General features: G+C 40.6%; 1 protein-coding gene and 2 non-coding genes across 3 annotated transcripts; all 3 read right to left on the bottom strand.

Moving 5' to 3' along the window:
• Window positions 1-243: 243 nt before the first annotated feature.
• Window positions 244-10019, bottom strand: LOC148671246 (uncharacterized). Its single transcript, XM_088631768.1, has 2 exons — window positions 9387-10019; window positions 244-2436 (listed from the first exon to the last, which is right to left on the bottom strand). Exons 1-2 carry the CDS (start codon window positions 9772-9774, stop codon window positions 1154-1156), a joined length of 1671 nt encoding a protein of 556 aa, XP_088487894.1. The 5' UTR covers window positions 9775-10019; the 3' UTR covers window positions 244-1153.
• Window positions 10020-14505: 4486 nt separating this feature from the next.
• On the bottom strand, window positions 14506-14578 carry trnav-cac (transfer RNA valine (anticodon CAC)). Its single transcript has one exon. It is a non-coding gene; the product is annotated as a tRNA-Val (tRNA).
• A 446-nt stretch (window positions 14579-15024) lies between these two features.
• trnae-uuc (transfer RNA glutamic acid (anticodon UUC)) lies at window positions 15025-15096 on the bottom strand. The gene has a single exon. It is a non-coding gene; the product is annotated as a tRNA-Glu (tRNA).
• Between the last annotated feature and the right edge of the window lie 2174 nt (window positions 15097-17270).

Genomic DNA, 17270 nt, shown 5'->3' with positions numbered 1-17270 from the left:
GGAAAGTTGCTGGTTCAAATCCCACAGCTGGCAGAGAAATCCTATGCTGGTGGGCCCCTGAGCAAGGCCCTTAACCACAACTACACCAGAGATGCTGACCCCTAGCTTCTCTTCCTATCTGTGGGCCTCATAGTGAGAGTGTTGTGAGAAGACAAAATCCTAATGTGAGAAAGTGATCTTATCTTATGCGCTGGTGGTGTCTTAAGGTGATTCAGTCACTAAAACTCTTCCCACGCTGACTGCAACAATTTATTTTCAAAGTTTATTTATCAAATGCACAACAACAGAGCATGCAGCAGTAGTTGCTGGCAATGAAATGTCTTTTCTGCAAGCTCACAAAAATCACAAGAATCACAGAAATCACAAAAACACAAAAATCACAAAATTGAGATTATGAAAATAAGGTTACATAATAACAGATGTAATAGAAATTTAATAAAACTCAATATGAGTAGAGCTGCTATGTGTCCATGGTGTATGCAATATATACAAGTAGTGCAGTTATGCTGAATACAGTGAAAACTGTGTGTCCATGTAGCCATTACAGGTGATTTGCTAAAGGAGCTGGAGGTTGGCTATTTAGCAGCCTGATTGCCTGGAGGTAGAAGCTGTAGTCTGTTGGACTTGGACCGAATACTTTGGTACCGTTAACCGGATGGTAGGAGGGAAAATAGTTTGTGACTGCGATGACTGCGGTCCTTGAGAACGGACCTGGCCTTCTTCAGACATCTAGCTGAGTAGATATCCTGGATGTTTTGTAGCTCACAGCCGGTGATGAGCTGTGCTGACTTCACCACCCTCTGCAGTACTTTGCGATCCCGGGCGGAGCAGTTCCCATACCAGGCAGTGATGCAACCAGTCAGGATGCTCTCAATAGTGCACCTGTAGACGTTGGCCTGGATATGTGATGGCATGCCAAACCTCTTTAGCCTACGGAGAAAGAATAGGCGCTGCCGTGCTGTTTTGACCATGGTTTTAGTGTGGTGGGTCCAGGTTAAGTCCTCTGAGATGTTAACTCCCAGGATCTTGAAACTGCTGACCCTCTCCACTGCAGTTCCACTGATGTAGATAGGTGTGTGATCTCCTCCCTAGTGTTTTCTATTGCCTCTCTCCTGTGTGAATGCGCTGATGGGCTCTTAAGTTACTTGAAAGACTAAAACATTTCCCACACTGACTGCAGCTGAACGGTCTCTCTCCTGTGTGAACAAGCTGGTGCCTTTTTTAAGTCATGTGATTGACTAAAACTCTTCCCACACTGACTGCAGCTGAATGGTTTCTCTCCTGTGTGAGTGCGCTGGTGGGCTCTTAAGTTACTTGATTTACTAAAACTCTTCCCACACTGACTGCAGCTGAACAGTCTCTCTCCAGTGTGAGTGCGATTGTGGGCTAATAAGGCACTTGAGACTCTAAAACTCTTCCCACACTGACTGCAACTGAATGGTCTCTCTCCTGTGTGAATACGCTGGTGTCTTTTTAAGTAGTGTGACTGACTAAAACGCTTCCCACACTGACAGCAGCTGAATAATTTATCTCCTGTGTGAATGCCCTGGTGGACTATTAAGGTTCTTGACTGACTAAAACTCTTCCCACACTGACTGCAGCTGAATGGTCTCTCTCCTGTGTGAATGCGCTGGTGGACTATTAAGGCACTTGAGTCTCTAAAACTCTTCTCACACTGATTGCAGCTGAATGGTCTCTCTCCTGTGTGAATACCCTGGTGTCTTTTTAAGTTGTGTGACTGACTAAAACTCTTCCCACACTGACGGCAAGTGAAAGATTTCTCTCCTGAGCGAAGGTTTTTTGAAATTCTAGACTGACAAAAAGGCTGCTCATCCCTGTGTTGTAATGGCAGTTTGTCCACTCCATCTGAGCAAGGCTTTGAGTGATTCTTCCTCATTGTCTGATCATGCTGGGGTTTCTTATTCTGCAAATCCTTCATGGAATGATTTTGCTCTCTGTTCTGAAACTGAGATTTGTTTTCTCCATCGTGTCCTTCAGTGTGCAGCTCAGCAGTCTGAATCACCTGGGGCTCCTTCTTCAGCTCTGCGGGGTCAATCAACTGGGGCTCCATGTCCTTATCTGTAAGATTAAACTCACTCAGTTCTTCTTTGAGCTCTTGTACAGAGACACAGTAAAGTTCATTACAACCTTGTGACATATTGTTCGTGTCCTGATTATTAATCTTCTCTGTAAAAGCATCACATACTAAGAGTCCAGGTGTCCCACTCTCAGGCTCCGTCTTCATCATGGGCACAGAGTCCAGATCCTCCACACTCTGTCTGCTCTCTGTCTGCTGCTCACTGAGTGTCTCTTTCCCTTCTGCAGCAGTGATCTCTGTCTCCTGCATCAGACTGGAGCTCCACTCCTCCTCCTCACTGTGCTGCTGTTCAAGAGGAGCCCTTTCCCCAGCATCAGGGAGAACACTGGCCTCTGAGCCTGAAAACACAGGACAAGAAGACAAGACCTTTATTATAATAATAATAATAATAATAATAATAATAAATAATAATAAACTTTATTATACAGATGCAGCCATTCAAAATGCACGGTACCAACGGGCACTCATGGTGCATTAGTCGGTAGTGAAAAGATTTAATCATTTAATCTCTTTACTGTGCACATTTTAATCCGCTTAGTATTGAATATTTATAGGAAATTTTACCGCTAAAGGGAAATTTTAGTAGCTGAGCATAAAAAGAAGAGGAGCAGAAGAAGGTATATAGATAGAAGGTCATAAATGATATTAATTTAGGAACATACAGTAGGCTAGTCAAACGTTCTGAGGTCAAATTCTTCCAGGACGACGGCATCGAATATTTTTGGCGCGCCCTCTCTTTAAAGCCCTTGCCAAATATGAAGACAGTACGTACAGTTATAATTCAAACTGAATTAAAAACTACACATCCCAGTTACCATGGTGGTGCATGTGATCATTGCGTTTAACCAATGAAACAGGGTGAAAAATCAGTCACATGACTTTGGGGCTGAGATTCGAAAGCTTAATCTATCAGCAACAAAGCGAAATCTATACGATAGGCTACCTCAAACTGTCAGTTACATGACTGTGTACATCGCTTAAGCCACTCCTATTTGGCATTTTAGTTATGGAGGCAGGAAGACGCACCCCCTCTCCCCCTCCCTCTGGGTGCCTGACTTGTCGCCATCTTTAACCGTTCCGTTTCCGAATCACAGTAGGTACACGTACAAAAATTAGGTCATCCCAGATACAATACATATAGATTTTGTGGTAAGAGGGAGCAAAACATCAGTATTTACCGCTAGTAATTAGTGTGAGATTTATAGTTGAAATCTGAGCCTAAATATAAAGTTAAAATCTCGACAAAGCAATGTAGGAAATACGCACACAGAAATACACAGAGAAAATAAATCCTTTCTGACATCTAAAATCAGTTTCGATCAAGGTCTCCAAACACGCTGTGTTTATTTAGAATAAGTGATTTATGAGCAATCTAATTTCTTATTCGTTTAAAACAGTGAAATGTCAGCTGCAAAAGATCGCACCAGAGACAGCACTATCTCTGCCACTCACAGATGTTCAGGAAAGGGTGAATCAAGTCATGTCAAGTACAATACTTCGATGATCAATAATAACAGTTGAAGGACAAGAAACAAAAGATAGTGAAAACTGAAGCTTTTTAAGGCTAAAACTAAAATTCGTCCTACAAATTAAGGCAAATATAAATTCAGGACGTTAAAGTGCTAGAGGTGTAAAAAATACAAAAATGCACAAGAGCAAAAAGTTTTAGAAATGGAGCAGGTGTTACTTTGAAATAAGCAAACAGAAAAAAGCCATGACTATACATAGTGCAGAAGAGGGATGCAGGAACACTTGCTTAGATATACAAAAAAATCACAAAAAGTGTATATTACAAAAGAACATGCAAACATGTTCATGAACATGTACGTCCATTTCCCTTTGGGATCAATAAAGTCTTATCCATCTCTACACATGAAACAGAGTGAGGAATCAGAAACTTAGCACGCATAAAAAATAGCAATTCTGTCAGTGAGATCCAAATGAATTAATAGCAAACATGGTTTCATGGAGGGCTTCACAGATAGTTGGGCATTCAGGTAGATTGCCAGGCGAAAGGATCTGTAAATATATTTTGTTAAAGCAAGTCAGTTTTTCGCAACACATAAAATACATTTTTCCAAGAAAGTTTAGCCTGTGTCACTAATGAAACCACTAGATAAAGACAAATATAGAAATCTAAAGATTTTTTTATTCAATGTTGGTAGCAGGATGAACTGTCAGGTTGAGCTAAGTGTATATTTTGTCGCATAGTTGCTGCAAGATATTAACAGTGAAAAAAGGTATTTAAAAATGAGTCATTTCAAGAAGAAAAATTTCAGAATAATTGTAAATCTAACAGGATAGAGAAAGCACAGAAAATAAGCAGTTAGATTGATCAGATTAGTATGAAAAGTCATTTAGCAAAGAGCGAATGAGAAGAGTGACAAAGCAATAAAGCAATACAGTAGATGTAAAAACAGTTATAAGGACCACAGATTACAAAGTAAATACATAAAAGAAAGACAAGCAGTTAGAAGTGCTACCACAATTAGAAAATGAAGCAGATACAGACACTAATTCTTCTGAAAAAGGTTTTGAGGTTAGATTTAAATGCACTCAGGGTAGGTGACTGATATCACTGGGGATACAAATCCAGAGCTCTGGGGTGCAGCTAGAGAAGGTCCTGTCACCCACAGAATGTAGATGTTCTTGAGGACAGCTAGAAGACCAGAGTCAGACGGACAAAGGTGGGGAGTAGACAGATAATAAGCCAGATAGGTACTGAATGAGGATGAGGATTTTGAAGTTGACTCGAAACCTGATAGGAAGCCAGTGCAAGGACAGGCGTAATGCATCCCGATCAGGATTCTCGCTGTCAAATTCTGAACATATTAAAGATGCATATTAAAGTGTGGATTTAATTTCCCCAGTGAACAGGATGTGCATTTATTAATTCTAGAAAGAAATGGCTTTCTTGATTTCTCTAGTTCCTAGTTCCTCTAGTTCCCTTTAAAATAAACTATTATTCCACCATGCAGAGTATTACATGGCCAGTATTTACATATGATATTTGTGATTTAAAGAAATTAACACATGCAGCTTTTGAGGGGTTAAGTGTTGGCTGAGTTATTGCAGGATATAAGACTAGAGATGTTGGTAGGAAAAAGATAATTTGAGGAAAGTTGAGGAATACACTGATAACAAGAACACAACCTGATGGGGTTAGGCATACTTTTGATGAAGATGATGAAGTTAACAGACTGTATGTTTACATAGATACTGAAATGAGGATTGTATTTTAGATTTTGTGTAGTTGCTAGCATTGAACTGTGTGTTGGATGCACATGAATTGAAGGAATGGACAAACATAGCTGATGCGGATCCACAGAGCCAGCATCTTAAGATTTGTTGAAATAACTAACTAGGTATGGCTATTGATGTGCAAGAGAGGTGGAAAGGCTGTTTCCTTAAGCCAGCCCTATAAAATAATTTAGCCTCAGTGAGATGCTGCCATCTCACAGTGGGTTTCTAACACTGTGTATAGTTCCATCCACACAGTGCCTTTACTTCCATCCATTTTCTAATCTCTTTATCCAGTACAGAGGATTTGGAGCCTATCCCAGTAAGCAACGGACACAAGGCAGAATACACCCTGGACATAGCGCAAGTCCATCACAGGACAGACAGACACAAACACACATAACCAGGGCCAGTTTTCCCATAAGCCAATTAACCTACCAGTATGTTTTGGAGTGCGAGAGGGAATCAATAAAATAAATACAGCTTTTTAGTATAGATTACACTTTCCTAAAATGTATTTAAAAAATAAAAATGATTACAATCTAATCTTCCCACGTTTGATCCCAAAATCCCAAGAAAAATAAATCTAAACGGGGAGAAAGCTATGCTGATAGTTTATTAAGATACTTAAAAGACAAAGATAACAATTTATGTTGCATTTGTCTGATTGTATCAAAAAGACATTTAATAAAACTGATAATTCTGGTCCCAAAGTCTGATTGCCTGACACACATTCGAAGAAGTCCTATATTTTCTAATATACGCACATCCCGGAATTTTGACTTCACTGTGTGATGAAGAAATTTTAAAGACTACTTCTTAGCGTAGATAAAAAAAGCTTGGATTCTCATGTACAGTATCTGATACACATATCTTTTTCTGTTGTCTTTGTTGATCTCTTGAGGATCCTTGTGATATTTTGAGCTCTTGATATAAAAGTGTCGCAGTTTAAATCATTTTCGTTGTTAGAAATTATGAAACGCTCTGTTAAAAGCAAGGGAGTTTTTATGTCTGTTATAGTAAAAGAAAATGCCCGACGAACTAGGGATTTGGCAGTTTTTCAGTGCTTGTACAATCGATGGAAATGTTCAAATAAATGTGCTAAAGAAATAAACCAAAAAAGTCATTTATTCCTTTATCATATTGTCTAGCTAATGTCCCATTCTTGTTAGTTAGATCAACGAAATGCTGTGGTGTTACTTTTTGTCGATGAAAAAATAAAAGTATTTTCATTTAAAATGACGGTTACAAATAATGTGGACCAGCGTAATACTTTGAGTTTACAGCTTATCCAAGGTCATTCATTAATACTATTAGTGATATCTTCGGTAAAGGCTTTGATGCATAAAATATTTCTGCATAATTAAAATATTTATGATAAAGGTTGTGTTGTGTACTTTTGCCCAACTGAACAATCTTGCATTCAAAAAATTTACTAACTTTTTAATGACTGATGATTAACATGCTGTAATACACAGTTTAAATTTAAAAGCTCAAATGCTGTACATGAGAGTTAACCTTTAATAGCTCCTCCTGGCAGTTTTACAAGGTGATTCCGGATACTTTCCGATATGACGTCATATGACACGTTACACTGCATCATACCGTGTTTTGATGCGACACGCCCACCATGTTGTACCATGGTGTACCTCACGCGTTTTGAATGGCTGCATCTGTATATAAAACCTTCAAAGGTGGCTGTATAGTATGTGAAAGGAAGATGCTTTGACAATATGCTGCACATATGGGTCCAATGTCAGGTCTGAGTTAAATATCTTCGGGTTTTCAATTTAGACTGAAGCTCAAGTACAGAACTATCTACGGATAGGTCTAGAGCATTGGTTTTACAAAGTTTGTGGGTGGTGCCAATAAGCATGACTCTAGTCTTGTCACAGTTAAGATGAAGGAAATTCTGAGTCACATAGGTTTTTTTCTGTCGGAGATGCAATTCGATAAAATAGAGAAAGCCACATCACTGTCAGGTTTGGTATGGACGTCTAGGTGAAAATCATCAGCATAGAAATGACAGTTGAGGCCATGTGACCTTAAAAGCTGACCAAGTGGACACATGTAAATGCTGAAAAGTAAAGGGTCAAGTATTGAGCCCTGAGTTTTAACACGAGCTTCAAGTAGTGCTCAAAAGGAAGTAATATCCACACAAAAAGTACTAGCTTAAAATTTAAATTTCAGATAGCAAAGACGTTATTTAGCAGTGAAGAGATAAGGGAGAGACCTGGGAAGTGAGATGATAATATCATTTTTTTGTTTTTGTATTCTTTTGTATTTTGCAAACTATGCAGTCTAGTGTCTTGAAGTTAGCTTTGTGCCCAAATATTTAAAGATGCTGCCTGTTCTTGGTCAGTAAGGTAAAGGGCATGTATTTGGTAAGCTGGCTGTACGCCCAGAATGTGAAAAGAACTAACTGTTGTCTAGTCTGCAACTTAGATATAATTAATCGGCATGTGTTGCTGTCTTATCATTTGTTTAGAATGCGTCATAGTAACTTGTTTGTTTAAAGGTATAAAATAACATCTTTAGCTACTTATTTTTAAGTCCGGTGGTTGGAAGCCAGACTTCCATATGCATATGAAATAAAGAGACTTCTGCTTCACTGACACCTGAACTTTGTCATTTGTATGACACAACAGTAGTAAGTAAATTAACTTTTCAAAACTCATTTTCAGAACTTGATATACATCACAGATTCAAACACACTTCATCTCTGAACACATAACTTGAAAAAGGATTTAAAATACAGCAGACTCATATTTTACGTTACGTATTTTTACACAAATTCATGTATAGCCAGTCAGCTGTGAAAAAAAAATCAAATACTATAAATAAAGATGTGGGAATCCCCAAAAATTCAAGTCTTAATAGCACGCAGCTGAGCTGCTCTTTGGGAACTAGTCACTAGTTATCATGCAGCATGAACATCAATATAAGTACAAAGAGGGAAAAAAAGCAAGACAAGAAAAGTTAAATTGTATCACTGTTTTTATTGTAATTTACACTATATACATGGACATGCTAGTACAGTGACAGATGAGTTGTTTAAGATAAGATAAGATTACTTTATTAGCCCTATACAATTTCTTGCATTAGGAATTTATCTTTTCACATACACTAGCTTGTTCTCCATGAGACAAGCAGATAGGGAGAGAGGCTTGGGGTCAGAACGCAGGGTCAGCCATTGTATAGCACCTCTGGAGCAGTTAGGGTTAAGGGCCTTACTCAGGGGCCCAATGGAGTAGGATTCCTCTGCCAGCCGCAGGATTTGAACCTGCGACCTTCCAGCCACAGGCGCAGATCCTTAGCCACAGAGCCACTGCTCCGCCCCTCCGCTCCATTTAAGGATGGTGTTCTGATTATATGCAATTTTGGATATACAGGCTTTGTCAGGACCAAAACTGCTGTATAAAATGCGAGTCTACTGGAATAATATCACAACAACATTACACATAACGCTGCACACTACATTTAACACTGCACTGACACTGAGAGGTTAATAGAGACACACTGACTGGACACTAAAGTACACTTACATTGCACTGAGAGAGAGAGGGGTTAATACAGACACAATGACTGGACACTGTAGTACAATAACACAGCACTGAGAGAGAGGGGTTAATGCAGACTCACTGACCGACTGGACACTACAGTACATTAAGATTAAGACTGCATTGAGAAGAGGAGGACCGGAGGACTGAAATACTTAAACCGATTAAAATTATTGTTATATACACATTCATCAGTAAATATATAAAAAGCCAATACGACGTAAAATCAATATCTATACGTTTTCTTTCCTAATGACGTTGTATTTATTCACTGATTCAGTGAAACAATTGCTGAATCTGAACGAGGTGTTTATTACCGTAACCAGACAAAACAGTTTAGTTTCCAGTAAAAAATCCCGTTGCTACAACACACAAGTCTTTCCCACTTCACTCTGCATCTCTCCACTATACTCTCACCAGTGAGGAAGTTAAAGACACTGTTTTTAAACTCGCACAGATCCCGACTACATACAAGTCACCACACTGACCTGACAGCTCTAGTTTCGTGTCCATTTCTTCTTTTATTCCTGCAGTCACTTCACAGGGAAGCGTGTATCCAACATGATCTGTCGGTCCCTGATATCCTTCTGCTCCCGACTCCTTCTCCCACAGCTTCAATCTCCACTTCAAGCTCTCGTTTTCCTTCTTCAGTTGCGCCATTTCACTCCCGACACTGTCCTCCACACACTGTGTGATTTTAAACACGGCCCGTCTCACCAGGATCTGGGAGATATTGCGGAGTTTGTCTTGAAACTCGTTCTCGGAGTCAGACATCCTGTTTCCAAAAACTTCTGACACTTCATACACGATCGATTTGAGCAAAACGTGCATGAAAGAGTCAAGCTGGGTTTGCAGATTTAACAAGCACTCCGCCATCCTTCTTCAGAGTCGGTCCAGAAACAAAGACTGACTTCCGAAGTTTAAACAGAACAACTTATTTTTTATTCTTCACAGATCCTGTTGTCAGGGCTGTGCTCTGTTCAAGCATAAACACAGTCGACAAGACGTTACGTATTCAGAACCTGAAGTTATTTTAAAGAAAAACAACAACTTTCGTTATCTAAAGAAAATTATTCAGTCACCCACACGTAGTTGAAGTACATGCAGGGTCGCGTAGTATAATGACGTCATTCGTTAGCGCGGCCGCAACTTCAAAACAATAGAGAAGCGGAGCTGAGAAAGAGGAGTTTCTTCAGCCGGATATAAACTCTGCACTTCCTAGCGCCACCTAGTCAAGAGGAGTGAATCACCTGCGATTTTTTTGCCCTTCCACAACCATCTTCCCCAACGAAAACTTCTCAAGTGGATTTTTTCAATTGGATTTTTATCTCCCTATGCAGGTTTTTGGTTAAAGAAAAAAAAATGGTGTCGTTCTCTTGCCAACTGGCAGTATTTCTTCTGCACTTATAAGCAAGATTTCTATTTCATATTTCACAAATTGTTAGAAATTCTCGAAAAACAAGTGGTTCCAAGAAAGGAAATAAATACTTGCATTTAACAAAATCAAGCCATATGTGGTCGTCCTTAATGATACATTCTGTATGACAAGACAGGAAGAAAGACACCTCAGGACTTCGGACACAGGATCTCCTGTTTATTGAGAGAAGGTTTAACCATCTGTCAGTTTTCATGTCCAAGGAGCTCAATTTGCATTCCGTGTACAACAGCGTGTCTTCTACACCTGCCACTGAAGCACAGCACAGGCTCAGCATCTTGACATCTCCCAAACAGAGACACACAGAGACCTTTTGGTGGGATTGTGGCTCACAAGGGGAGAAGAGACAATTTCCAGAGCAGGATTTGTTACATTTGAGTATCGTGAACACAAATCAGTGCCCGCTTGTATTTCTGTGTTTTTTTTTTAATTTTACAGAAAGTTTAAACGTGACTTTAAAGGCATTATAATATTCACAACCTTGGCAAAAAATGGTTGTCCATAATTGTTGTTTATGTTTGATTAACAGACAAAATATGACAACCCCTCTACTGAGCATATGCTTTATTTTCCTGATGTACAGTACATTGATTAAACACATACCTTAGATGTATAAATGTGGTCCGTAATTGGTCTAGAATGAAATTTTAATATACGTATATCATTATACGTCAATTACACATCTCTGATTATACAGTATGTCCATTATACATAAATGGTTGGAGTTTTATTATACGGAAACATTTAGAGGACTATTATACCTATATAGTTAAAGGTCTATTATACATCAAAGATAGGTCTCATAGTTGTAGAAACTAGTAAATCAAGCCAATGATTTGGTCTAGAAATTTATTCTGAGAATATACAATTATTCACCCCTGAAAAATATATAGTTCAAATTATGCATTTTATACAATATTGTAATAAACAAATGGCTAATCATCATAAAAAACACAAGTATTAAACTTCAGCTACAAATTCTGGTAACATGGCTATATATATATAGTAATGACAAACACAAACTAATTCCATGAACACGCTAATATTTAACTCAAAACCACATTTTGATTCAAATATAAGTTTTAAAAATGACAACTTCTATATTTCCACGAAAATATTATTAATGTAGCACAAATGCTACTTTCTAAGAAAGACAGAAAGAAACTGTTTTGTGTCTCATGGCGATCCTCCTCTCGATCCTAATGAAATGTTTAATATGATCCCTCGAGAAAAAAAGGTGTCAATATCCGCCTGGAATGATTGATGCCCCATCAAACATTTTGTAATATCTCCAGAAGCTCATACTGTAGAAACCTGATTCGTGGCTTAAATTCAAGGTAAACAAGACTAAGGAAACGAGTTGAAAACCTGATGTCGAACTGTGATTTAAATCACCCAAAACATTGCACAACATTGGGCAGTATGTGCCAGAAACAGATAGCTCAGTTGATAGAGCAGAGGACTGTAGTGGCAATAATGAAGAATCCTTAGGTTGCTGGTTTGACTCTGGCTTGGAGGAATGTGTTTCTTGTGTACTTCAATCAAAGAGTTGAAATAGCAATTTTTTTTAACTCAGACGTTGATCAAAAGCTCAATAAACCACGAAGCAGAGGCTCTTGTTCCGAATTCAACTCCCGTCTGATTGTCTTGTTTTGGCCAAAATCTGATCTTTGAATTCAGAGGACTACTCTGCCTGCATTGTAATTCAAAAGTATACACAAATGTCACGTTTTTTTTTGTAGATATAAAGGTGTTCTCTGTTTTCAAAGGATAGGTACTTAATTGGCATAATGATTTGGTATTGAGTTTGTATCGTTATATGATTAAATTTGTGTTTTTTTGTGTTTTTAACGTATTGTGAACTTATTTTTTAAACAAATGCTTACAAAGGCAAACAAGGCCCACATCTGTTTATACCAGCGGTGAATTGTACATTTTTATTTACAAGCTACTCTGCACTTTTGGGAGTGTAACAGGTTCGATATAAAGTGGCAAAAATATAAAAGGGGAAAATACCCCGGACTGCGTGTAAAGCCCTCGTTGTGACTGTTTTTTTATTGTTAAATACGGCGTCCTGTGCACGAAATGTTGCAGAAACACAATCTGATATTTTAATAAGTATTATTTTAATAATTTGATAAGTATGAGGTCCCGGATCCAAATATTCAGTTCTTATTTTTTTAAGTGATATCTTCCCTTCCTCTCGTGGATTTTGAATCAAATTTGATCTTTGTACATTACATTTTACATTGAAAAAAACGAGCATACCTCATCCACCAACGGACAGAGCAATCTTTTATGTTGCCTTCCAGAGCTTCCAGCTTGTGATGGATTTGTATGGGCGTCTGTATGATACCACTACAGCACTGGCACAGGTGTAAAATCCACTTTCTCACGACTTTTTCAGTGTCTTCTCCTCTCATAAATGGTCCGAAGCACAGGAGCCAATATTAGAGAAAACAACAGGTGTTTAAACAGAGTATGGCCAAATGTCAGCGACAACGTTTTGTCATTTTGTATAAACGCAAATGGTTCATCATTTAAAAGCCAACGACGTTCTTTTTCTCCCTGGCGCTAATAAGCTACAGTACCACACATGCGAGCTGTTGAGTGAAAGGAAATTCATATGTGCGTAGGAAGGCAGAATAAAATCCAGAACTGTACTGGTGATATTGATAAACAGGGCCGATGTTCACAATAAAACGTTATTGTATAAAACATTAAGATTCATAAATATATTTTTTTAATCATGCAAAGTGTCTGTTAAACCATTCATGAACGATTTTTAGACAAAAAAGCACACCATTATATGAGAAAATACATTTACTATATGTGCATTTAACGTAAATTGTTGCCCTGCTTTTTTTTCATAAATACACAAGCTTGTTATGTCTTATGTCAGAAATAAACTGCATGAAATTCGATAAAGCAACAAAAAGTAAGCGCCACAAAGACGACAAACATTTGCGTTTATATTGCACTGTTATCTCGAGCCTTTAAACTTACTTTAAACGCAATTTGTTTTTCTCTGTAGTTCTAAGGCTTTGTCATTTAGGTGTGCTGTTTTTTTCTACATGTTGTAAAAAAAGTCACTAAATCATACGAAACATAAAAGCTCCAATTGTAAACAATTGACCATTCATATTCCTGAATTTTAAACCTATGGAGTATTTTAAACCTTGTCTTCGTATTTGTGAATATTAGAGCTCCTTTTCAAAAGCTGTCACTATGGATAAGTGCTTAGGTTTCCTGTTTTTTTACCCAGGCGGTCCAGGTTTGGCTCTTGGTATAGGAGCGCGGCTGTGTTGCCTTCTGGATTTCAATTGAGCAGCTCAGTGCAGATCAGCATGTACATTTGTCTGGACAGTAGAATTTTCAGAAAGTGTAGTTGGATTATAGCACGTGCCCCTGACGATGTTATTGATACGTCACATGTGCTCTTTTTTGTATAATATTTATTTTTGTTGTTCAAATAAAAAACGGTTTCTCCGTTTTCCTCTTCATGCCGTTGTCAGCTAGCACAACAAGACGGGAAAAATGCAAGGGGGGGAAGAGGAAGCGGCTGTCAGGAGCTTTCTACCTCCTTTTGCTTTCACTTCTCTGTGTTTCTTTCCACAGCGCCGTGCACCTTTTCATTGCTCGCGCTTTCAGAGCCTCCGCACGGCACACGACTCGACATCAGGAAGCACATTGAAGTGAAAGCAGGAAGCGCTGCGACATGCACTGTGCAGATCCCGCCACAATAAGAGGTGAGTGGGTCTGTTCGATGCACAAAGAACGCTTTGATAAGCGTCAAAGGCAAATCATTCCGAGTTGGTCGTCTGTGTTTTCCGTTCAGACGCGAAATGCTGAAATGATCTCTCGGCTCCTCGGTTGTCATTTCTGCTCCGTAAAGGAATCACAGCACGCGTCGGCTTCCAGCACGGTGGGTCGGGACATGATGCCGGGGGTCGGAGAGAGCGATGTCTTCCTCGTTAGTATAGGACCTGTCACGTGTCCCCACCTGTCACGCGGGAGACCGGGGTACATCAGGACGCGCATTGAAGTGAAAGCAGGATGCGCTGCGACATGCACTGTGCAGATCCCGCCACACTAAGAGGTGAGTGGGTCTGTTCGATCACAGCGCTAGGCGAATCCCCAATCCCCTTTTGTGCGTGGCGACAAAAGAAGACTGTTCCCGCCCGGTTTCGAACCGGGGACCTTTTGCGTGTGAGGCGAACGTGATAACCACTACACTACGGAAACGGTGGTAAGACGTGCCCAGCGGCCCAGCGCTGAGCTTCGCCAATGCGATTCAGCTGCTTCCAGTGCCTTTATTGGAGTGCGCTGATGGACCGTGCTCTCTCTCCAGAGACCAGCACGCCTGTCATGGATGGAGCAGGAAAGGCGGCGCCACATTCTACATTCATTCTCCACGCAATCGACGAAATCGGGCTACTGAAGTGGAGAAAATCGCCTCTCCAGAAAGTGCAAATATCATCTTGGAGAGTATAAATCCTATTGCCGAAGGTCAGCCCTGTCTACCAGAGTAACACTCCCACAGCGATGATCAGCTCGTCTCACACGCGAGAAGTTTCGGTTGGAAACAAGCGCCCCCTCTTCTCGCACGTTTTGCACGTTCGAGCGGTTTTAATGCGGCTCTTTCGTACACGGTGCTGATCTTTTGGAAAGCAGGAGGCAGAACGGACACGTTCCCATACCGGGAGTCGAACCCGGGCCGCCTGGGTGAAAATCAGGAATCCTAACCGCTAGACCATATGGGAACACACAACCCCGCTGTTCCGGGCATCATGCAAGCAAACTACATAAATATGAGAAAACACGCAAGAGAGTTGTCACTCAGAGTGTCGAAGGGTCGATGTATACTGGGGCTCAGTTGAAATGCAACGTCAGGACTTTTCCGAATTATGTCACACGAAGAGAGCACACCTTTTCCGCCCTGCCACGTGTGTCTCGGTAACTCGCCGTGATCGTATAGTGGTCAGTACTTTGCGCTGTAGCCGCAACCGAGTCACGGCAGAATAGGGGCGTCTGCTTTTACTACTTGTACGAATGAAGGCAAAAAAAAGCCAATCGATGTGAACGAACGGCGCTTTACAGAGGAGTACTGCCTGACTGGATTGTTGATGAACGACAGAGGCCACTCCGACCTCTTCTCGGTTTTCTTCAATGACTTACTAAGGATCTTCTACACATTCGCCCATGCAGGGGAAGCCAGTTACACCAAAGCAAACGCAGGAAAGTGCAATTCAAGCAGAGACCAGGAGGGACTTGTTTACACCGAGAGTGGTCGGAGAATGGAACAATGCGCCCAGCCCTGTTGCTGGAGCCGATTCTTGATGAGATCTTGGGCTCACTATGAAGCCCCCGCTGGATGCTAATCTTTCTGTTGTTCTTGCAGGTCCTGCGCTGCTTTTGAGCCGACAGAGCTCGTCCTGGTCTGTCGGCACAGCCCAATTGCAAATGATCGGCTCCGCGTCCAGTGTGTGATCTCCTGTTCAAGCCCAAGCGAAGACACAGTGAGCCTATCTGTCAATAATAGTAATACAGTGTGGGATGTCCTGTCCCAGTCTGAGGAACAAACAGTGAGCATGTCTCTCAATAATAATAATAATACAGTGTGATCTTCTCTCCCAGCCCGGGAAAAAAAACCGTGAGCCTGTTTCACAATAATAATAATACAGTGTGTGATCTCTTGTCCCAGCCTGAGGAACAGACAGAGAGCCTGTCTCTCAATACTAATAATACAGTGTGTGATCTCCTGTCCCAGCCTGAGGAACAGACAGTGAGCCTCTCTCTCAGTAATAATAATACAGTGTGTGATCTCCTGTCCCAGCCCAAACGACGACACAGTGTGCCTATCTGTCAATAATAATAATACAGGGTGCGATCTCCTGTCCCAGCCTGAGGAACAGTGTGCCTGTCAATCAATAATAATATTACAGTATGTGATCTCCTGCTCCAGCCTGAGGAACAGACAGTGAGACTGTCTCTCAATAATAATAATACAGTGTATGTCCTCCTGTCCCAGCCTGAGGAAAAGACAGTGAGCCTGTCTCTCAATAATAATAATCCAGTGTGTGATCTCCTGTTCAAGCCCAAGCGAAGACACAGTGAGCCTATCTGTCAATAATAGTAATACAGTGTGGGATGTCCTGTCCCAGCCTGAGGAACAGACAGTCAGCCAGCCTGTCTCTCAATAATAATACAGTGTGTGATCCTCTGTCCCAGCCTGAGGAACAGACAGTGAGCCTGTCTCTCAATAAAAATAATACAGTGTGTGATCCTCTGTCCCAGCCTGAGGAACAGACAGTGAGCCTGTCTCTCAATAAAAATAATACAGTGTGTGATCCCCTGTCCCAGCCAGAGAAACAGACAGTGAGCCCGTCTCTCAATAATAATAATACAGTGTGTTATCTCCTGTCCCAGCCTGAGGAACAGTGTGCCTGTCAATCAATAATAATATTACAGTATGTGATCTCCTGCTCCAGCCTGAGGAACAGACAGTGAGACTGTCTCTCAATAATAATAATACAGTGTATGTCCTCCTGTCCCAGCCTGAGGAAAAGACAGTGAGCCTGTCTCTCAATAATAATAATCCAGTGTGTGATCTCCTGTTCAAGCCCAAGCGAAGACACAGTGAGCCTATCTGTCAATAATAGTAATACAGTGTGGGATGTCCTGTCCCAGCCTGAGGAACAGACAGTCAGCCAGCCTGTCTCTCAATAATAATACAGTGTGTGATCCTCTGTCCCAGCCTGAGGAACAGACAGTGAGCCTGTCTCTCAATAAAAATAATACAGTGTGTGATCCTCTGTCCCAGCCTGAGGAACAGACAGTGAGCCTGTCTCTCAATAAAAATAATACAGTGTGTGATCCCCTGTCCCAGCCAGAGGAACAGACAGTGAGCCCGTCTCTCAATAATAATAATACAGTG

This window comes from Lepisosteus platostomus, chromosome 5 (assembly GCF_059453375.1).
Source record: "Lepisosteus platostomus isolate fLepPlt1 chromosome 5, fLepPlt1.hap1, whole genome shotgun sequence".
In the NCBI taxonomy this organism is placed as follows: domain Eukaryota; kingdom Metazoa; phylum Chordata; class Actinopteri; order Semionotiformes; family Lepisosteidae; genus Lepisosteus; species Lepisosteus platostomus.
This window is presented reverse-complemented; position numbering and strand designations above follow the sequence as displayed.

Excerpts from the sequence above, each read along its gene's own strand:
- LOC148671246 (XM_088631768.1), bottom strand. The coding sequence starts at position 9,774 with ATGGCGGAGTGCTTGTTAAATCTGCAAACCCAGCTTGACTCTTTCATG. Across the intron at positions 2,437-9,386 it reads CACGAAACTAGAGCTGTCAG|GCTCAGAGGCCAGTGTTCTC; the intron begins GTCAGTGTGGTG and ends CTGTGTTTTCAG.